The 23,908-nt window shown below is 36.0% G+C and overlaps 2 protein-coding genes across 2 annotated transcripts; both read right to left on the bottom strand.

The window, feature by feature from the left end:
* Nucleotides 1-3,304: 3,304 nt before the first annotated feature.
* On the bottom strand, nt 3,305-10,194 carry LOC144445800 (ornithine decarboxylase-like). The gene is made up of 11 exons (XM_078135440.1): nt 10,093-10,194; nt 9,447-9,543; nt 8,262-8,338; nt 7,407-7,579; nt 7,018-7,152; nt 6,212-6,377; nt 5,680-5,826; nt 4,968-5,135; nt 4,089-4,215; nt 3,744-3,831; nt 3,305-3,401 (listed from the first exon to the last, which is right to left on the bottom strand). Exons 1-11 carry the CDS (start codon nt 10,192-10,194, stop codon nt 3,305-3,307), a joined length of 1,377 nt encoding a protein of 458 aa, XP_077991566.1.
* A 2,452-nt stretch (nt 10,195-12,646) lies between these two features.
* LOC144445174 (ornithine decarboxylase-like) lies at nt 12,647-23,838 on the bottom strand. Its single transcript, XM_078134708.1, has 13 exons — nt 23,662-23,838; nt 22,452-22,588; nt 21,052-21,219; nt 20,444-20,540; nt 19,955-20,031; nt 18,862-19,034; nt 17,838-17,972; nt 17,268-17,433; nt 16,873-17,050; nt 16,275-16,408; nt 15,768-15,894; nt 14,979-15,066; nt 12,647-14,391 (listed from the first exon to the last, which is right to left on the bottom strand). The coding sequence occupies exons 3-13, from the start codon at nt 21,151-21,153 to the stop codon at nt 14,211-14,213; spliced, it is 1,458 nt and encodes a 485-aa protein (XP_077990834.1). The 5' UTR covers nt 21,154-21,219; nt 22,452-22,588; nt 23,662-23,838; the 3' UTR covers nt 12,647-14,210.
* Nucleotides 23,839-23,908: the final 70 nt, after the last annotated feature.

Raw genomic sequence — 23,908 nt, 5'->3', positions numbered from 1 at the left:
ATAGGGTGTATATAGTCATGCTTCACTCTTTGTTATGTACAGGTGTATCCAGGAAGGTGTCATCATTTATGATAACACTGGTGACCTTACAATCCATGTTGCCTGGGATGCCTATGATGCCGTAAACCGTGATGACGTAGAGGATGGAGATGAGATTAACCTGTACATCCACTGTAAGGTTCACATCTGCAAGAAAGATGAGGCTGGAACTCGTTGTAGCCAGGTATGCATCGACACATGTCAGAAACTATGGCGTATTTAGAAAGAAAATAGTCTTACAAGCTGAGTTTATACTTAGATGTTCACTTATCCTACCTCAGGTAGGACTCGGGACTGCCAGGGGAAGGACGTCCTCCATGATGTATTTGATTGAATATTGTTTGATTTCATTTATATATTTTGTTAATTAATTTGTTATGTATGGTTTTTCTTTTAATTTCCTGGTGAAATCAATAAATGTCAAATATGACATTAGTGAAACACCTATAGTAATCCAACAAATGCATTTACAGGACAGACTGTAAGAAAACAGATACATAATATAGAATCCATCTAAACTGTATCTTACGACAAAGAAAGTGAATATGCTTCAAATAAAGAAAATGTGTATAATGATAGTATCTATCTCTTGGAAACATTTCTGATAAAGGTTAAATAAGATGTTAACACATAAGAGGATTGGTTATTTTCAGGACTGTGTTGATCGTAAACGTAGAGCAATAAGTGACCGGAGTGATGACACCAAGTCGACTAGTACTTTCATCACTCATGGCCCAATGCAGAAATCTAACAGGTAAGGGAGCATATACTTCACAATTTACATTTATTCCAGTGCTAATATTTACCATTTACCAAAATATGATGTTTTATTCAATGTCCAACAAGAGAACTTTTGATACATTTATCTTGTGTGTACATTTACAGAAATACTTTTTAAAGAATTGCAGAGAAGACATCTGTCGTAACAAAGTATAACGGATATAGATTACGCTTTATTTGTTAAGTTTTACAGTTTATGAAAACTAAAAAGTGAAGACCGTGAAAATACTTTTATCCCCATCAAAATGTGTAAAATCTAAAAGACTAAATCCAAATTTTCAAATGTTAATTTCCAAATGTATTTTTTTTTTTGCAACAGTTGTCAAGAGTAGGTGGACAAGATACAAGCAATATGGTGATAGTGATTACGGAACGAACTACATATCATACAGCATCGTATTCTCCTTAATTGCATTAATTTTAATCTTTTATGAACTTTACATACAATTAAAACAGGCAGTGTTTGCCAAAAGACTATATGTAACATATACATTTATAATCAAATTAGGTCATCTGGCAAGTTTAAGTTGTTATTTTACTTGATAGATAATAACTTTTTACTGTGAACACAGCATTGTTATTATTTAAGGAAATCTCAATACAAAGGCTGACTTGATATGTGCACGAAACCTTCTCTTTAATCTCAATAAATGCTATAAAAGTGTTCTTATCTAACGAGTAAAACAACAAACTCAACTTGCCAAGTGATCGGCGTTGGTGATTAAATGTACATGTATGTTGTGTATAGTCTTCAGGAGAACACACTATACATTTACAGCTAAAACAGATCTGTTTTATAGCTGTAAATGTATATGTTATGTACAGTCTTCTGGCAAACACTCTGTTTTAGTTGTAATTTGAACAGTTCTTAGTGTTTATTAGCCATCTGTGTTTGAAAGTTTTATCTTTACTGGCTGTTTGTCGGTCAATATAATGTCCTCAAAATGGGTCTTCGTGCATAATTATTTACCTTAGATTTTGGTATATTGAAGTCGGGTACATTTTGGATTTGGGTATATGGTTTATTTTTAGATAAGATATCTGTCGTTAAAACATAACTATAATATATTTGTGGAACAGTAGCTTCGTTTTTTTTCAACATGTTGACCCACTATTGGTTATTGGTGATTATTTGGTACAGCATGTACGTGCTAATGTCCAATGATTAAATTCAATAATATGATGGTGAAGATTACCATAACTTAAAGTATTTCGTTGCGAACATGCTCTATGGCCAGAATTGATAACAGTACTAACACCATGCAGGAAATTACCCACATATTTGCAATGCAATATTGTAGGTGAAAACTTCAGGAACATACTGTCAACATTTGTTTTGACATATTCAACGTTCTCCTAGAAGATCTTTGCAAGAATGTTTATCGTTACAGCTACTATAAGGTCAAACTACTTTCACTGATTCATTGACTACTTCTAATTAATTCCGTCTACAACCATGGTTTATTTATAATTATTATCATTATTACGTCTAAACGATCCTTTCGAATCATTCTGTTCTTCGTCCCATCATCAGTATCAGTATTATGGTCATTTCATTGAAAAATAATTGACTAGAGTTTGGTAAGCGTCCTATGCATATTAATGAATTATTTGAATAAATAATAACATCTGCCTATTAAAATATATATCATCAATATAAGGTCATAATGTAATCAAAATTTGTTGAAATATTAAGGATAACATTACATATATAATTATATGATAGGTATCATTGGTGTTACTAGCATAAAACATTAATTAAATTTATCAATCAGGCGATTATCATCAAGGTTTCTGCTCAGAATTATTCAATGAAAAGCATAGCATCTTAAATCCTATTTTTCTTATTCGTAACAGATACTTTCAGGTTCTATCAAGAAAAGGCACTGTTTCCATTCCTTCACACTTCAATTCACTTGTAACTCCACATAGAGGTAATTCGTGAAGGAAAAACAATCGAAGTCTAACTTGTTGTCCTTACACGTCAATTTGTATACATCTGGTGTTGTATTTATTTAAATTGGTCAGTTACTAGGTTACAATAAAGGGAAAGGTGAATCCGAACACCGTTTTCAATATTATTTAATGACTGCAAACAAGATTGTCGTGTGTGTGTGTGTGTTTGTGAGAGAGAGAGAGAGAGAGAGAGAGAGAGAGAGAGAGAGAGAGAGAGAGAGAGAGAGAGAGAGAGAGAGAGAGAGAGAGAGAGAGAGAGAGAGACTGTAAATTTACCAACCTGCCAGTATTAAATTGCCATTATGACGTCTGGTTCATTTACAGTGATGTTGAATGACGCACGCACGCACACAGACAGACAGACAGACAGACAGACAGACAGACATACTGCCCGATAGACACTGCTAATATCTGTGATGAAAGCCACAAGAAGTATTCGAATTCCGGTGCATTAAGAATTAAAATTCGAAGTGATATGTAAAGTTGCATAGTGACAGTCTTTGAATGTTATCTCAGAGTGAAATTAATTTCACATAGAGTCAGAAGATTCCGTACATTTGTTGATTTTAACGTCGACTTTTCCAACATGATCATGATAAGAAGGCCATAGTTCCGTCAGGTAGGACCTGTAGGAATATAAATAGAAAATTGATGAACATCTTAATATTGATGAAAGATGTGGGGTTGGTGTCACGTGTCTGGTGCTACAGAGTTTCATCTCATTATGGGGCGGAACTATATTGTTTGTATGCAGTGGAGGCATCGCAACTATTTTTGTGGTGATCAGTAGTAATGGCTAAATTTGCCTCTCAATCTCAATGTTTGACTGAACAATTGTGTATTATCAAGGCCGATAGAAGACGGCGATCACCCGGGACACAACACGATCAAAATAGAGGTATATAAAAACATCTAGCCGCTTTTACCATGTCAGATTTTAATCAGACTGGGTGAACATGTGAACTTACCAGCTAGAGGCAGTAGCCATGTAGTACGTTTTCAGCTTGTCAAATCCACAGAAGGTGGTAGCACAGCTAGTAGAGTATGCCCCTCTGTCTGGAAGAGAAACCACAATTATCACAATGAGTATTTTTATTTCGAATCTTGTTCAGTATATTCTGAATGTGATACATGAGTACAACTGATCATTTAAAGTGTACTGTAAATTGGCCTATCAGAGCGCTCCAAATTGATGTATTTTATAGTAAAATTTTGGAAACACATAAGGAAATCAAAATTAATTACTCGATAGGAAAAATAATCTGGCGACCCTTATAACTTTTTCACTACTGTTATCATCATGATTTCCTCACCATAAAACAAAAGGTAATCACCCACTTCGAGTTCTGGCAGAAGACAGTCTTCTTTTATTCGGTCAAGTGTATTACATGTTGGACCCCAAAGTGTACTATTGAATCGAGGTTCCTCTGATTCTACATCCTGAAAACGAGAGGGGCAATTACATATGTAATTATCAATACATATTGGAAGAGGAGTGCTCAAAATTAACGCCAATAGTTCAAAATCAATTTTTGGGATAGCGTGTTTACAGACAGACTGATAACAGGAACACGCACGCGCACGCACGCACGCACGCACACACACACACACACACACACACACACACACACACACACACACACACACACATACACACACACACACACACACACACACACACACACACACACACACACACACACACACATATATATATATATATATATATATATATATATATATATATATATATATATATATATATATATATATATATATATCATTCCAGGAATATATCCTCCACAGAATGCTGGGTTGTGGACATGGCAAGTGTTCCCTCCACTTGGGCTGGGTGGTGATTCGTGAACCTGGAACTTAACGTTCTCTCCATTCATATGGCCAAAATACTGACGTTCATAGCACTGGGTTTGCAGGCTGAGTGTAGGTAATGCCCGGTTGGTTACCCACCCCATATGATTAAACTCTGGTGTTGTGGAATCGGCAAGATATCTGTATTTACCTCTTTCCATCGTTTAGTGTCGTTTGTTTTGTTCCGGGTTGGAAGGCGGTGATCACCCGCAACAAAACAAATGATACAAAAGGATGGAAATAGAGGTAAATAAAGACATCTAACCGCTTCAACCCAGTCTCAATGGAGGATATAGCAAGTAAAGCTGGCAGTGTTGACTGACCTTCAGAAGACATGGAAACAGTTCTAGCTGTTCATCGTTTAGAATACAACTGAAGGATCCATAGATGCCATCGTTACAATGATACATAAAGTATGGTTCACTAATATCATCAGCTGCCAAAGATTTATCAACAAATTCTTCAGAAAGAGAAAGGTAATGCGTTTTTATTGTTATTATTATCATTTTGATAAAGTTTCCTTACTTTGCTGAACAAATAGATTTAAGCAACAAAATGCATATGGTTTACAATCGTCTCAGCTTGATTTCTTTTGTATTTTATAGTCAGGATAAGTTTAGTGCACATTTGTATATACTTGAAAGTTGAAAGTATTTTGTGTAATTGTCGTATTTTTGTATGTTTGTGGTTTTCAGAGAGGCATAGGGACAGGTGATTAACAAGCTAATAGACAGCTTTAAGGGATATGACGAAAGCCAGCCAGACAGACAGACAGACAGACAGACAGACAGACAGACAGACAGACAGACAGACAGACAGACAGACAGACAGACAGACAGACAGACAGGCAGGCAGGCAGGCAGGCAGGCAGGCAGGCAGGCAGGCAGACAGACAGACAGACAGACAGACAGACAGACAGACAGACAGACAGACAGACAGACAGACAGACAGACAGACAGACAGACAGACAGACAGACAGACAGACAGACAGACAGACAGACCAAAACGTGTACTTTAACACTTACTTCCTGAGCCATTCTTCACAAGCATACGTTTTGCTATTAGTTGAATTGCAGTAGTGTATGCTGAAGCTACAAAGTAACGGCCTGGTTCAGCAATGATCGTTACCCCACAGTTCTTCGGAAAGTGTTCATTCAAAGCTTGATTGATAGTCAGCGCTATCTGTAGAAATGTGGGAAGAACGTTGCTGTAAAAGGTCATTCCCGTAAAACCAGAGTTGTTATTTCTTACACGACACTGGGCGGTGCGTCTTGTACGGTGCCGTAAAAGAGGCTGTGGTTTACGACGATGTAAAAGGTAGACTAGAGCGTGGTCTGAAGCTGGAGTAAAACAACACGCATGTACGATACAGCATAGCCGTATACAAAGGACAGCGATTTACGACGATTGGCAAACACTTTAATTTGTGTCAAGTGTAATATGTTATCGTGTGTCATAATTATTGACATATACATTTTCGGTATCTCCAAATAACGTATACATGCTCCCACAGATAAGGATTTTTGTTTCAACAAAGTACTAAACTCAGCTAAAGATATTTATTCACCTCTTCAAATGTGATTGGTGCAGACACCTGGCCAGGATATCCACCACCGATGTCCAGCATGTCAAATTTAAAGCCCAGTTGTTCTCCGTAATCAAATACCATTCGGGCAGATTCAATAGACCCTGCAAAAGTCCTTGCTTCTGTGCATCCACTTCCAACGTGAAAGCTGTACATGAATATATTTTAAATTAATACAACCGTTCAGAGTTATTATAAAGTGTTTCCTTGCAATTGACAAGATTGAAGCATATATTTAATATACCTAATCGTCTTCTTCGAGGAAAATACAAGAGATAAAGAGTCCTCGTTACTCTGTGTATTGCGACAATTTGCTATAAATTAACATTGCAATGTGCAAAAAATATTTTCATTTGATTATTTATTAGTCTGGGAAATTGTTCTGCATTTAAGAAAATGTAGGTTGTTTATAGATATTTGCTTCAAACGCCTTTCCATAATGATGTCAGTATTCGAGAGAGAGAGAGAGAGAGAGAGAGAGAGAGAGAGAGAGAGAGAGAGAGAGAGAGAGAGAGAGAGAGAGAGAGAGAGAGAGAGAGAGAGAGGAGAGAGAGAGAGAGAGAGAGAGCGAGAGAGAGAGAGAGAGTGAGAGAGAGAGAGAGAGAGAAAGAGAGAGAGAGAGAGAGAGAAAGAGAGAGAGAGAGAGGGACAGTCTTTGTCTCTGTCTGTGTGCATCTGAGTCTGTCTTTGTATCTCTGTGTATTAGTCTCTGTCTCTGTCTAATCCGACAGTCATGAACACATGGAAAGGCAATGACGTCATCTGATTTATTTACCACTACAACTTACCTAACACCGACAACATCTAAGTCAAGTTCTTTGGCTACTTTCAATAGATATGGAGTCTTACGTGGATGGCAGCCAAATTTTATACTCAACGGATTATGTGAAGTTGCATCATCTGTCAAAATGCGAATCAAAAGTCTGCGAAAAGATCGAGTGATAAAATTACTTTAATGACAGCCATCCCTACAAACAATAATGGATCATTGCCAATGTGTGGCTGAAGAGTTCTACAGGATTTCATTTTAATTGGAAAATATACAATGCGATAACGATTATCATTTATACTTTAGGCAATTTCAAAGTAAAATTAGTCTATTCAATTAATCAATTTTATTTCTATCTTCCCTCTTTTCTCAAAGATCAAATCATTGTCGAGACCTAAAAAGACTCACTTTGCATCTGGAAAGACGGCTTTGACTTTGTGCAGTTCCATTTCATTGTCAAATGTCATCAGACGTACATTTTTCTTAGCGGCAAACTTCAAGTGAGAGTTTGATTTACATGGGTTAGCATACACAATGCGAGATGGATCCACACCCAAGTCAGTTATTTCTTGAATCTCACTCTGTATGGAAATAAAATTTATTGTACAATATATACCTTTTACATATAACTATCGTTCGCCAAATCATAAACACGCTACAGCCATAATATTTATTTTATAGTATCACATTGGTGTAGTTTTAATAACTGATAACTCTGTATTGTATTACAAGCTGTCTACTTAAACTCCCGTATGGAATACGGAATCCAACTCTATGTTATATAGTATGCTATGTCACATATTTGTTATGTAATGCTGTTTTTTCTATATTATGTGCTATGTTGAGTTGTGTGGTGTGGCGTGATGTAGTGTTGTGCTGTACTGTGTTGTGTTGTGTTGTGCTGTGCTGTGTTGTGTTGTGTTGTGCTGTGCTGTGCTGTGCTATGTTGTGTTGTGTTGTGTTGTGTTGTGTTGTGTTGTGATGTGTTGTGTTTTTGTTATGTAATGCTTCTTATGTTATGTTGTCATGTCATGTCATGTCATGTTATGTTATGTTTGGTACGCGTAATGCGATACTATATTATTTTTATGTTAAGTCATATTATGATGGCCTTCATTATTATGTTCTTCTATGCTAAGTCATGTAATGTCTTGTATATTCTATTTATGTTACGTTCTCTTTGTCATCTTGTTTTCAAATCCAAAAAGAAACTGACATACTGTATTTATTTTTACAGCATTTTACTACGGAATACTGACTTACCAAACTGGCACAAACAAAACCGATACCTAAGGCTGCAAAGAATTGGAGTAGCACTGCGTCTTCATTGCATTTAACGGCTGGGGAAAACAACACAGTATGTATAGGAAATATAAACTATATGGAATCGAAAGACATAATATTTCACTGTCACTTTGATCTTGTTAAAGTTCAAAGCCAAATATATATTTTTAAAATCCTAATCCTGAGAAACCGGACCTTTTCAGCCTGTCGGTTGAGTTCATACAGTATATGCTGCCCTTTGTGTTCGTCTACTTCACATATAGACTGTAAGATGCGTCGTGACGTTTCGCCCTCACCGGCCTCCTCTGTGATGTTAGGGGTTGGTCGATGTTTGAGGGCGCCCCGTCACGGCATACCTGACAGACTACTTCACATATAAATGTAATTTACTCCTTTTAACATCCCATCAAACTATGATCACAAAAACAGTGACGAAAATCGAATGGGTATATCGTCTTACGAGTGAAGTAATTTCTCAAAGAAAAATAATAAAATTCCGACTTACCTACTATATTTTCTGAAGTCATGTTTATCGAAAATAAATATTTGTTTTTATATTTGTGATCAAATTGCTCTATCAAAGGTCTCAAATTTCGACGATGAACAATTCTTTTTTCGACCAAATACGCGTTTAGGTATACCATCCTACTGCTAGATTAGTGTTGTTGTGTTTTCTGAGTCTGCCAAAGACTCAAACAAACCATTTAAATTTTTGATCAGATTCAAAAATAGGGAACTTGCAATCCAAACTGAGCATGCTCAGACGCAAAGGACTGTGGGATTATATGTGTTTATCGTAATAATACCTAATCAGTTGCTACCGATAAAATAAACCTCCCACAATGGTCAGGGCGACTATGAATTGATGATTTGTGGTTAAAAACAATGTAACATTATTGTTTACAATACTATTTGATTAGTATTTATTATCACATTTCCCATGATGCAACATTCAACATGGTGGGTTTGCAAATTTCCTATTTGTGTTGGTTGCAGAGTCTGGACATACAGAAATATACATAACAGGTCTACCCTTATCAGCTCACTGGGTCTACGTGATAGCGCTCTGTGATATTATTTGTTCAAATTGAAAGACTTTTATCCCTTGTCCTTACTTCACAGGGAAACATTTTCTCAAGTCAGAAAATGAAAGTGTTCTCTTACCATAAAATGGATGTACACGGGGCAACAATGCCTTCCATTTCTCATACTTCCGTACTACATCACCAAGGTCGAACACAAAGAAGGCGTCGTCTTCATCCTATAAAGATACAACAAAAAGTGTGTTTAAGTTTTGTTATCTTGTCAAACATAGAGTCCAGGAGGGATAATATTTTTTTTTTAAATCATGGTTTTCCGTATTTTTGATCCCCGGTAAAATGTCATCATAATATTGCGGGTGCCTAGAATTACAACATATTATTTTGATAATGATCATTGATGTTAACGGTCTTCAATTTCATCGTATGGAATGTTATATTTTCCCAAATTAGAAGCTTTAACGATAAATATCATAAAATAACACACTAATTAATAACTTCAAGTAACCATGACATGCGATACTAGCATTGTTATTAAAATAAAGACAACTTTGGTAACATAATTATCTGCCGTATTTTTGTTCACACCCCGTATCCCACATAACTTGAGACAGCGGTAACGTTTTTGATTTATTGCATTATTCCATCACATGCACAATTATAAATCACAAGATAATCTATTTAAGTTTTGGATTTAGAGGTCATAAAAATTGAACTAAACATCTTAATGTTTCTTAGATATCACCATACTTATAAAGTGTAAGTATTACCTCCATTGTATGCAAGGCAATTTTGTTGGCCACAACGTCTCGGACTGAAACACTGTCAGATACAACATCAACAATATCGCCTTGTGCAGGTATTTTCTCCATCTTGAATATTATATAGAGTATGTCAAATGAGGAACTTATCCAGGGAGCTAAGAAATACGAAATGAAGTCTTCATCAATGTCAACAATGATATATATTCCACAGAAGACAAAATTGTCTAGCAATTAACTGGTTTTATTCAAAAACTGTGTTGACAATTATTCTGGCCTTGAGTGGAAAAAAACTGTTACATAAATGTCTGTCTGTCTGTCTGTCTGTCTGTCTGTCTGTCTGCATGCATGCATGCATGCATGCATGTATGTATGTATGTATGTATGTATGTATGTATGTATGTATGTATGTATGTATGTATGTGTGTGTATGTATGTATGTATGTATGTATGTATGTATGTATGTAATTATGTATGTGTGTATGTATGTATGTATGTATGTATGTATGTATGTGTCTATCTGTCTGTCTGTCTGTCTGTGTGTTTGTTTGTGTGTCTGTGTGTTTCTGTGTTTGTCTGTGCCTGTGCCTGTGTTTGTGTGTGTCTATTGCTTTTCCAGAGTTTCGGCAAATAACAATGAGAGAAATGTACAAATATATAAAGGTCAGAGTCGCATCTCATCATAGTTTACAGCACATTAGATTGCACTTGTTTGGGCAAATAAAAAGTTCTTTAACATACCAAAATGACCTTATATTACTATAGCTACTACACAGTAGACTAAGCAGTACACCACCGTTACGGACACTACCTTGTACCACTGACATTGTTGTGTGCTAATCAGAAAATTATTTTTAGGACCCCTTGCGGTTCTCTTATATATTTTGCACCATTAACTTTAATACTGAATTAATGTATACAAACCTGTGATTCATCAATCCCTGGTCTTTAAAAATAGTAGTGGCCGTTCAGTAAAATTTAATGTAACCTGGATAGTACCACTCATAAGTCATAAATTATAATCCAGGGCTAAATACAGAACTAACTACTCATTTTTTTCTAAACACGGTTATACATGTTATAACTTGACTTGTTATAATTACGTTATGAATTGTCATACGGTGTAGTAGACATAATATTTCACTGTGCGTTTTATAATTTTTTTAACTTCACATCACGTCACATCACATCACATCACATCACATCACATTACAACTGATTCAATGGTCAGAGCGAAAGTTACTCCTACATATGCAAAATAAAATTTATTTTCAAGCACAAAACTAGACAGATGATGTATATTAAGACCGTCTATGAATTGAACTGGAAAGATTGAATATCATCGACACATCTACCTTGGAAGTTTTGGCTACTATATTTAGTCTATAGACTTGTGGTGAAGCCACACAGATTTCAAAACAGAGAAGGTTAGACGACATTCACCTCCAATGCTAAACACCGACAGGACCATCAGCTGATTGCCACCGTACCCGTCAACAGAAGTTTCGGCCCATTAAAACTCAGAACCAGAAGACTATGTCTGGCTCATGATATATGTCTAGCGATGTTCACAATCATCCAGGTATGAGGTCAATAGTTTAGATAGGTTATATTATAAGTATATTACTTGAACTAAGATATATATAATAATATTCTCTGACGTCAACAATCCTTTCTTTGGCCGAGGGAAGGCTGATATTAATATTTTTCATATGAACTTTAATTTTCTGTAGTCGAATTATGGTCACCAATAACCATGTGTAACTTCAATCTTCAAAACTCTGGATTTCGAACCATCTTTAAAGCTACAACTGAAAATGTTTTGTTAGATACAATAACGAACTCGTAATATCGTACTCCCTGATCGATAAATCAAATCAAATCGAATTTTGGGGTCCGTACCCACAAATCAGCGCCCTCAACGGCGATCACGATTTAAACTTGTTACTGTAATACTTATGGATAAAATCGACCCCCGATTAAAATGTAGTCTAATCGGTGGTATTTATCATTGGCATTTAATAGACAAGTAGATTTATCACATCAGACTATACCGCATTCAGTAAGGTACGTCGTGACGGGGCGCCCCCACACATCAATCAATCCGTTTCATAGAGGCGATCGACCAGTACAAGGCCGGAACAACACGGTGTATCTTGCAGCCTAATTATACCGTTTCAGGTTTCCTACAATTACAAATCAATGACAATGTATTTTAGGAATTCTTTAATTCAAGCCGCAACTACGTACTATCATTCGGTATATTCCTAGCCACAAACACTTGATAACGTATCAAGATGAACAAGAGCTTCCCACCATTAAGTGTACATATGTTCATTCTTAATCTTTAGGAATGTTTTTCTCATTTACGTTGGAATGCGTTTTACTAAACTGCATCGATCACCATTTTTTAACTAAATGAATCAAAAACACATTCATAAGTCTATCCACACACACATCCGGACATATTTTATCAATGCAGCAACAGCACTACTATACTAGTAGTAAGTACTAACTCGATTTTCAACTATAAACTTAAAAACACACCAGATCAAATTATTAATTTAATTTGATTTTAATGAATGCCATCTTAAACATAAATACAACATTGAAACAGTAAATTAACAAATTGCACATTTCAAATCTCTTAACCAATGTCATATACGACACAGAAGCTGTAGAAGAGCTACTGTGACGCAACAAATCTGAAGAGATTTCAAAATGTTGTAGAATTCATTAGTAGCAATACTTTGCAACCGTGTCGGGAGATTTAATTACAATCAATGAATTTTAATGACATAATTAGTCGGTGAAATAAGAGGGTGGGGGGGGGGGTAAGTTTTTAAGACTTTCAGCCTGAATAGGAAGCAGTTTGTAGAGTATAAAAAATAGTGTGTCCACAGTTCTATACATACAGCACGAGAAAAACATCCTCAATGACCAGTGTCAGATAATTTAGATTAGAAAACATTGGGCAAACCACATTTGTACTACTTGTACATACCCCAAGAAATGGGGAAGAAAATGTTCATACATGGGCAGTCCTGAAGAATTGAAACCAAGCAAAGATTACTGTGATAACAGTTGTACATAAGGGTATATCATTTTCTCAGCATAGCCTGTACACACCAGCATTATCAGCTCGAATTTGAACAGTCTCCATTATTACCTGCGTTTCACATAGAGGTATTCCCTTACACCGCTATGGGTTTTACAACTGACTATGTTACATAACGTACAGAATGGGGCTTGACTTGTTGTTTCATCAGTATCGACAACGCGTTGTTCTACTTTCTGATAATCTAAAATCATTAAGTGTCGGTGAAGTCAGTGTACAGAAGCAGCACCAGTTATTCTACCTGATTATCATGCACTTCCTGATCACATGACAGTGATGTGGCAATACAACCTTCAGCCTTCCAAGTATATTCTCTGCACTTCAAGATTGATGTGCATGATAATTATGGGTTTATTTCCATCCAGGATTTTGTCATGTGATCACTCAGTGCTTGAGACAATTTGGTAGAATTCACACTTAAACTTCCAGATAAGTCTTTAGTAGTTTTTCTAGTTTTCGAAATACTCAAAATATATTTGGCGTGTTGAAAACTTTTTAAAGTTGGACTTAATAAATTAAATTTATTTGTTTGAATTGCAACAGACTGACAATTACTACTAACGATACTAGATGTTTCCCTTGAAGCCTATCAACAACAGAACTCCAGTATTTAGTCTAAACTATAGTGTAGCACAGCCTAGTATCAAGGCATGACAAGTTATTTACTGTCTACGTCCCAACATGTTTTGCCATAAAATAGAAACAATGCAACTTGTTTGTTTATTGGTCTTTCAGCTCATAGATAAGTTGATATATTTATAAGACAAGAGAACATCATAGACAAAAATGGTTGAAGGTATTTAACTGTGTTTTAATATGATTTGGTAAAAACTGTTTGAAATGTGAGAATTCATATTTGATCCCTTTTGTATACCAAGACTTAAAAGCCTCTGAATATTTCTATATTTATACCAATAGCCTTTATAGAATTGGATAATTTACCCTAAATAACAATTAAATAGGTTACATGTTCAGTTCACAAAAAAGAGCAAGACTGGATACAACGATCTTAGGCTTCAGGCACAATTGGAATGGGCGTTGTTATGATCATACCAGGGACATGGGCACAGGTGTCTCTGGGAATATGAAATCCACTGGTGATCGGTGGGCACGTAGCTGCCTCACAGCAACTACTTTTTTCATTGGTCTTTTCTTCACTTATTTCGGGCAAAATCTGCTGGAGGTCAGACCTGGAGAATCCAATAAAACAGATGTTAGTCATACCACTTTGATCATTTTAGCAAACCATACAATCCAGAATCTAAATATGTCACATCAAATACCTAATGTCATTTCAGTAATTAGTAGAACCAAATATATATTTCCACATCATTTGAAACTCCCTTTTTCTGATGTAACACAGATGCTTTTATTTTTCATTCACATTTTGAACAAATGGTTTTTAAAGAACAGACTTCCACACCAATGACTCCACCCTTCAAGAACCCAAATGCTCACACCACTAAAGTAGATGCATGAAATTTTCACTTTTTAAAAATATGCTGGTGAAACAATAGATGAAAGCACCTCTTTGTACTCAACAAATCATATTGTTATATTGTACAATACACTTATTGTGAATGGTTTTTACATAAAACCTCAGCAGAAAATTTTACATAAATGTTCATGACACCACTACATAACATGAAATATCTACTTTTTAATACTAACAATGATATTTTACATAAAACCTAGACAGCTATACAATAAATTATGATAATCAACTGCACACTTCTGTTCAAATTATTTACTTTCAAGGTTTTTTAGTCACACTTACCAGAGGGATTCAGTAGCCATGTAGTAGCATTTTGGTTTTGGAAAGCCGTTGAAGGTTGAAGCAGCACACATGGTGTAAGCTCCCATATCTGAAATGAAAGAAGGCCATTCCATTACATTTATAGACCTTGCATACACAACTCTCCCTTGTTAATGGCAGATATAAGACACTGCAGGGAATTCCAGAACATTTATATTGCTAAATGTATGGTCAAGTCTCGGCATGCCATTTGTCGAACCCCAGCACCAATAGTGTATACAAACAAAGAACATGTACAATATCACCTATCTATTTCACAAGAGATTCAAATTAAGACAAATTGCCCCACTGTTTAACTCTAAGCCAAACATATTGAATAATGACCATATGACCCTCCAAGGCCCAATTATTTTCTTATTAACTTGAGGTTCTTGGGATAAATGGCTATTTAAACTTGAACCACACAACAATTTCACAAATACATGTCACTGGATACGTCAATATCTAACATTCTATTTCATGTCTAACTTCTAATTCAAAGTAGTAGCAGGAAATGCAGGAGAAATGGGCCTAAAATACTTCATAGTTGTCAATAGCGATAATGAAAAGACCTGCATGACCTCGGGGACCCTCAAAACCATGATAGCATTATACACAAGTATGCCATTCTATGGGTTAACACCCCAGTCTACTTTCAATAATAATCTTGTTGCCAATTTCATTGCAACATGAACTTTAAGAATGTATACTGCTATACAGATGGAACTAAAGTTGGGATATACAAGGCTTAGTTAATAAGGATGTACTTACCTTCAAATACAATCCAATCTCCAACATCCAATTCTGGCAACAAACAGTTCTCCATGATTCTATCCAACCCATCACACGATGGTCCCCAGATACTGGTAGAGTATCGTGGCTCTGTAGGATCCACTTTCTGTGAAAGAATGAACAATATGCATTTAGGTTGTAAACTTGTCTTGGACCTCTTGTAATTTCTGAACACCATCCTGACGTCATTAAAATCATATTGAAAACTACTTCACTTTATGCTATAATAGCATCAAACCAGCCAACCAGTCCCAAAATTCTCCCCTTGTGCTCTCGAAATAGCAAGCCCTCTTGTAATTTCAGAGAGCTGTTCTGACATGAAAATCATACTCCAACCCACTGCTCTTCATGCCAAAATGATATTACACCAGTCCTGATTCTCCCTTCCTGTGCTCTAACCAGCAAGTACAGACATTCACCGTCATACACCACCTTATGAAAAAATTCTAGGGAAAACACAGCAAAGACCAAAGAGCAGATACAAACCTTGATAAGTGTTGGAGACACAGTTGCATGGTCATACAACAAACAGTTGAATGAACCATACACCCCATCATTGCAGTAATACATGTGGGCTGGCTCTTCACTGTCAGTTGGAGCTACAGTATTAGCCACCAAGTCTGTGGAGTTGCAAGAAAAGAGTAAATAATTCAATTTTCGACACTTCAGTGGTTATAACAGGACATGCCAAGTCATTTTCTGGTCATCACTCCTACAGGAATGTATTGGCTCTGATTACTTGAGGATCTATGTTGCATTTCTTTTCATGTTTATCAACGAGGGCAAGGTTGTCTTCATAGCCATTTATAACCAGTTTTTCTGTAAGCACAGTACTGTCAATTTTTAAGCCTTTTTATTTGCTCATAACAAAGATCTGATCTTTATATATTCTCTCTTGGTAAAATACAGGCTCACATGTACATTCTACATAGGTCATAGGTCACACATTTCACTCGTCACATTTAGTCTCTACCATTTATTTATTCCTTCTCTATGCACTAAACTACGGAGAAGTCTGCTGAAACAAACATTTTTAAAATCTTTCACTTTTTTCAACTCCAAGAGAGATGAAGCAAAAACTCACCCTCCGACCCAGGTACGGTGAATGTCTGGACATCTCTGGCTACAGTACGTTTAGCAATCACATGAACAGTCAGGGTGAAAGCTGAAGCTACAAAGTAACGTCCTGGCTCTGCAATGATGCGTACTCCACACTCTTTAGGAAAATACTCCTCCAAAGCATGGTTGATGCACACTGCCATCTGTAAAGAAAAGATAAATTTTAAAGATAAGGCCCTGAAACTCCCACTTGTTCATCATAATCTTCACTTGGAGCTGTCTATTCATCAACATATTTGGGATTAGAAAATCCTGGTTTGAGGCGTTTTTTACTTTAATTACAACAGACATCGACGACAGTCCACATTATATACTCATACGGAAAAAAATGGCATAAAAGACTTCAATAGTGATGCCTACCTCTTCAAATGTGATTGGTGCAGACACCTGGCCAGGATATCCACCACCGATGTCCAGCATATCAAATTTAAAGCCAAGTTGTTCTCCGTAATCAAATACCATTCGGGCAGACTCGATAGACTCTGCAAAGGTTCTTGCATCTCTGCAACCACTTCCTACATGGAAACTGTTGGGGGAAAACATGTATACATTCAGAAACACAAAATTCTCAGCCTTTTATCTCTCAAAGAATGGTCACGTCTCCCTGTGTAATTCTTTCCTGGTGGATCAAACTGTTGAACTGGCTCTGATTACTTGAGGATCTATATTGCATTTCTTTTCACGTTTATCAACGAGGGCAAGTTTGTCTTCATAGCCATTTTTGATCACCATTTTTTATCGCTCTCTCTATCTCTCTCTCTAGCAATCCCTCACACTCGCATACCATCAACAGTCTTGTTATTGACATCAAGACTATTTTCAAAACATCAACTTCAAACATGCTATTTTTCGCACATCAACATAGAACACACTCCTTTCATACATGCACATCAATTTGGCACATCAATATGGATCAAAACTTCATCTTACCTTACACCTACAACATTGAGGTCCAATCCTTTGGCAACTTTCAACAGATGTGGTGCATGATGAGGATGGCAACCATACTTCAAACCTAGCTGGCACTGAGCTGTTGAATCGTCAGTGAGGATACGAAGCAGAAGTCTGCGAAAGAACAAGTATATAAATTGTTATACCATGTTTTTGCGAAGGGTTTGAAACCCCCGTTAATAGGAATATAGAAATCTCAAACTGGCATAGTTTCTCTTACATCATGAGTAAATTTGGTAGGCAACCTTGGTAAAATGACTTCGGAACTCGGATAGATTGAAACTACTTACAACACTTAACAAGCACAGTGATGAAACAGTAATAACAAACTATGTGTGTGTATGTTCAACAAGGGAAAAAAAACACTTGCACCTATTTTTTTTTATCTGGACAGTCCACTTAATAATGCTCATAAAATACGTTCAACTCTAGTTTGGAAATGCAGGTCGTTAAAACTATGGTTCAAGATTTCTAAAAAAAATATGGGGGAAAACATGTATACATTAAGAAACACAAAATTCTCAGTCTTGTATCTCTCAAAGAATGATCACGTCTTCTCGTGTAATTCTTTCCTGGTGGATCAAACTGTTGTATTGGCTCTGATTACTTGAGGATCTATGTTGCATTTCTTTTCACGTTTATCAACGAGGGCAAGTTTGTCTTCATAGCCATTTTTGATCACCATTTTTTTTATCACTCTCTCTATCTCTCTCTGTAACAAGCACAGTGATGAAACAGGAATAACTTAAACTATGTGTGTGTATGTTCAACAAGGGAAAAAAAAACACTTGCACCTATTTTTTTATCTGGTCAGTCCACTTAATAATGCTCCTAAAATATGTTCAACTCTAGTTTGGAAATGCAGGTCATTCAAACTATGTTCAAGATTTCTAAAAAAAATATTAGTGAAGGGTTTAAAATAAGTAACTATAACACGCTGCTCAAAATGTTCCTGAATAGTCGTCACACAAAGATTTTTTGTCACCAAACTTTCGATACTTACTTTGCACCTGGGAAAACTGCTTTGACTTTGTGCAGTTCCATTTCATTGTCAAATGTCATCAGACGTGCATTTTTCTTTGCAGCAAACTTCAAGTGAGAGTTTGGTTTACATGGGTTAGCATACACAATGCGAGATGGATCCACACCCAAGTCAGTTATTTCTTGAATCTCACTCTGTAAATAGAAAATAAATAATCCTTAGAAAAATGACTAACACATAACTGCAAATTAAATTGTACTTCAATGAATACATTATTTTTTTATTTATATTTATTTATGGGGGGGGGGGGGGTCACTTGATTCTCAACTACATAGCGAGCCATAGGCAATGATCAAGTCATTGATCATTCACATGCCTCTTTGGTAAAGGTTACAAGTCCTACTTTGCAGCAACTTCCATCACTTTTTATTTTGGGTTACCCTATTCCTTTGATTAATTTTTCAGTGATTGAACTAAAACTTCTTTCCACTTTTAATTTTATAAAATCACAAATTAGATTGATCTACTTTGACAGAATTTAAATATGATGTTGTGAATTAATAACTTCAAGTTCAGAACTGCTACAAGTATATGGTTTGCATCTTCATTTGTCCAAATTGGGGCCATTTCCAATGGCAAATTCCAGACATTTTCCTTCTCATCCAAAGACAGTGGAAGCAAGTGGGATTAGGATACTTGAGCTTACAACTAGAAGTTACTTTGCAGTTTAAAAAAATTACAACTACATGTAAAACAGCGTCCATACTCTCTTTTTCAATAACTTTAAGACAATATTCAACAGCATTACCCCTGGAACTCATTTTCGTAACTCCCTTTGTTGAGATTCTCTTTCATTTGAACAATGTCTGGAATTCAGATACCAGATTCCTTATTTCAAATAGACAATAAATCAAACTTCCTTTTGTATTGATTGACAAAGCAGTCATTTGTCGGGTACAACCAAAGTTGTCCTAGGTGTAAAGAGCAAGCTGAAAGACTACCTATACTACTAGTTCCTTGTTCACTTTTTGTCAGCCATTATCTGAATTTAAAGGTTGCAAAGAAACATATTAAGAATACAAGAAGAGTAGGAAAGTGAATTGGAATTACTTGCCTTGCTAGCACAGTCAAAACCAGTTCCCAAACTGGCCAAAATTTGCAGGACTGCTGGGTTTTCGTTACATTTCACAGCTGGGGAAAAACAACATGATTTTTTTTAATTTCATCTTTTTGTTTCTAAAGTTTTTGTGCTTTGACCTGGCTATAATTCTGGCTACATAAAACAGAATATTACTGCCTAGCTGCATCATAAAAATAATGAACATTCAATTTCTTTGTCGACACCATAACTTCTACTCCACATGCATTACTACAGGTGTATGTGAGAAGAATAAGTAAACCTCCTTGTTCTATTTTGACCGTCTAGCAGGTACAGAGAATTCTGAAAACAAATTGTAAAATGTATAAATGTATATGCTGAACTATCAATATTATTTATTTACTTACTTGTAATGAGTCAATTTTAGGGATATTAGTGTGACATGGCAACTTATTTAGTTTAGGATTAAGACAACACGGTCATCATTTTAATAGTTTTACTCACCATAGAATGGATCTACCCGTGGCAGTAATGCCCTCCATTTTTGGTACTTTCGTACAATATCCCCTAGGTCCATTACAAAGAAGGCATCATCTTTGTCCTAGAATAATAAACATTTTGTAAGTGCATGTCTTTGCTACGGGGAGCAAAGTAAGTAAAATGTACCCAAGTCCGGTGAAATCACGAGGATTCAGCACTAAATTAATAAAGAAATGGAACTGTTCAGGTATAGCGACTTGTCCAACATTACGGTATCTGGTGACACTGCTTTGCCAATGATTGAAGTGGTTTCAAAACAAAATTGTAACCTTATCAAGAGGGTGGCTCAGAATTTACAAGAGGGCTGTTAACACTTCTATTACTCTTGTTCTGGGAGAATGAAACATTATCAATCACTGCCAGGAGATAAACAGTCCAAAATGTAACAATCCTATAGTTGGTATTCTGGCATGTAATGGTTTACATTCTTAGTACTGTCAGTGTTCACTCGACCACATCTCTGTTGATGGTTACTATGATACCAACATTTCACAAAGTTCAAAAAATATATGAAGCAAACATATAAATTGCAAAGTCTTTTTCTAATCACAATACTTAATGGCAAGTCTTACCTCCATTGTATGCAAGGCCATTTTGTTGGCCACAACATCTCGGACTGTAACACTGTCGGATACAACATCGACAGCATCACCTTTTCCAATCATATTCTTCATAGTGAATTATTTATAGAGTATGTCAAATGGGGAACTTATCCAGGGAACTAAGAAATACGAAGTAAGCTGTAAAATACAAATATAAACCATATAGTATATTTAATTGCATCTTTCTTCAGCAAAGAATTAATGACTTTGGTGAATTTTTATTATTTTTTTGTTTCAGCAACTAAAATACAGGGCAGCCGACATCTCATTTTGAATTGCATCTATTAGCAAAGAAAATAATTATTTCAGTGCATTTTCATAATTTTTGTTTCAGCTACTGAAAAAGCACAGGAGCAGACCAACTCATTTTAACCACATCTTTCTGCAAAGGATTTACGAGTGTATTCTAACTTTTTTCATTATCTCATGAGTGAAGGGACAGACTAAAACACAAAAAAGTGAAGATTAGAAAGTACTTTGCAAATCGTTCGCAAACAGAGCACTAGAGAAACATTGTCATTGTCGCCTAGAGGCATCATTTAATGATTTAAGAGTTGGCATTACCATATTGACGAGTACATTTCCATTAAAAATTGCATATTTCATATATCAACGCAGAAGCAAACATACGACTTTCAGGATAGGCATATGGCACTCCAATGTGTGTTTATCATGCTCATAATTTCACCCAACTGTGTCATCACTACACATTTGTTACACATGGTCTTTACAGATTCTCAGGTGATATTTTAAAAAGTCGAAACTTTACATCCAATGATACTAAAACGTGGCAATCCGAGTAAAATCAACCCCCACATAACATAATTTCAGGTCGTACCCTATTTTGACACAATTTCAAAACAAATAACACACAGCTCTGATATGTTTCATCTCACCAAAGCTTACTTAGCAGTGGTCACATTGTGTTTCACAAACATCTAGTTCACACATGGCCAAGATACTAAGCCATAAGAGAAAATACTGCCAGCCCAGCATGAGAATACTTGGCCGTTTTAGTTCACATGGTAATGCAATATGTGTATCAGATAATGGTAGCAGTGTTCTCACTAAAAAAAATTCTACAGTGGGGGGACTCGCACCAAGAACATCCTCCAAAACTGCTGTCTGGAGGAGACAATTGTTTTGGTGGTAGTCTGAAACAATGTCTGCATAGAAGGTTTTGGAATATTTTTTTTTATTTTATCCAGTCGGTCCTTAGATATTAAAAGTGCTGCTAATAGTACCTTTTCTCAGAGAACAGCAAGTTGCTTAGACTTTTAACCTTTGCCATGAAGGTTAATATTAATAGCAATACATCCATACTTTTATACTGTATATCAAGCAATACTAGCAAAACCTGTAATACTTACACAGCAAACTCAAAGAGTTGGGTTTCTAGCAAATATCAGCTGGGGTTCCACGGCGCCTCAAAATTGCAGTCTAACTGCTCACGGTAAAGGCACGCCCCTTCAGGATTCTTGCTGTAGTACGAGGAGCAGTGCCCACCCTGAAAAAATAACCAAAAATAATGTGTAAAACCTCACTCGGCTCTCTTTTCCTTGCCATGACTTTGATGTGATTCTATGAACATTCAAATATTAACTCGTAATATTTACCGGTTTCCACTTCAAAAAACATGAAGACTGAAAAGATTTGTTGAAAATGAAATATCTTCAATCTGAAACACCTGACTTCATAATCTAGTTATTGTTCCTGACCATAAATTGTGTTATACTTTGTACAAATGTGTAAAGACAAATGACAAATGTGATAGCCATGTAGTATTACGACACTCCACAAATATCAACTCTATTTTCCTCCCATAGAAACAAGCAACATCAACAGTTGGCATGTCTTGGGGCAGGTTGTCATGCAAATATCTCGTAAAACATGTTTTCACTTTAAATAGTGTTGGCAGAATGTATTCTTACTGTGTGATCATATTTAACAAAATGATTAATGGTGGTTATAAAAAACAAAACACTACCACTGTATATTTTATATAAGATTTCAACAAATGCCAATCAATGCTCAAGGCTGTAATATACAGGTGAGGTGGGGAGTGTCCCGGTTACAACTGTAGACACGCCACGTGACTGCTGTCCTTCAATATCAGCGAACACGCCAAGATTCTCACAAACCTGTTTCGTTAGATTTTATGGCAACAGCTTGTTAGAGATATGCATGTTAACAATTTTAATCGACGGATTAAAAACGTCATTTTACTTCATGTAGTTTTTGACAGCAGGGACGTGGCACGTTTGTTAATGTACACCAGTTCGCATACACACGACGTGTTCCAAAACTGTCTAATTTATAAAGAATTTTTCCAGTACGAGTTGTATCATAAACAAGTTAAAAGCAGACGAGTCCTTACTTCTGACATAAACAGTACAAACCCAAAATATTTCGAAATATCTTACTCAAAGCAACTACATGTTGTGCAATACTGTCTATATTATAGGAAACACACCTACGTGTGTGAAGGGTTTCACCCAACAACCATATTCATTGATAGAAATACATTTTCCATGTTTTTTCGCTGACTTATTCACGCCTAAAACTAGGTGAAAATCTTACCTGGACAGAGGATTCCCTCACTTGAATACTCCTTCTACCTTTCGGAGTAATTTTGGCAATATATTTTGTAGACAAACTGGTAAATTTTTCGCAAAAAGATAGTCAGCTGTAGTGGTACATCCCCTTCGTGTCTAAGGCGGGTAAACGACAATGTGGTAACGGCGTGTTGCGCACTACTTTGACCACTTCGCACCAATTAAACATGTTGCGCACAAGAAATTTAAGGCAAAATATATACATATCGGAA

The sequence above is a fragment of the Glandiceps talaboti genome, chromosome 14, assembly GCF_964340395.1.
Source record: "Glandiceps talaboti chromosome 14, keGlaTala1.1, whole genome shotgun sequence".
NCBI classification, from domain to species: domain Eukaryota; kingdom Metazoa; phylum Hemichordata; class Enteropneusta; family Spengelidae; genus Glandiceps; species Glandiceps talaboti.
The sequence above is the reverse complement of the archived record's forward strand: the minus strand, read 5'-3'. Positions and strand labels throughout refer to the sequence as shown.

Coding starts and splice junctions, on each gene's coding strand:
- LOC144445174 (XM_078134708.1), bottom strand. CDS start 21,153: ATGAAGAATATGATTGGAAAAGGTGATGCTGTCGATGTTGTATCCGAC. Junction 17,434..17,837: donor CTCAATGTTGTAGGTGTAAG/GTAAGATGAAGT, acceptor TTCCCCCAACAG/TTTCCATGTAGGAAGTGGTT. Junction 14,392..14,978: donor ATGGCTACTGAATCCCTCTG/GTAAGTGTGACT, acceptor TGGATTCTCCAG/GTCTGACCTCCAGCAGATTT.
- LOC144445800 (XM_078135440.1), bottom strand. CDS start 10,194: ATGGAGAAAATACCTGCACAAGGCGATATTGTTGATGTTGTATCTGAC. Junction 7,580..8,261: donor GTTTTGTTTGTGCCAGTTTG/GTAAGTCAGTAT, acceptor ATTTCCATACAG/AGTGAGATTCAAGAAATAAC. Junction 3,402..3,743: donor ATGGCTACTGCCTCTAGCTG/GTAAGTTCACAT, acceptor ATATTCCTACAG/GTCCTACCTGACGGAACTAT.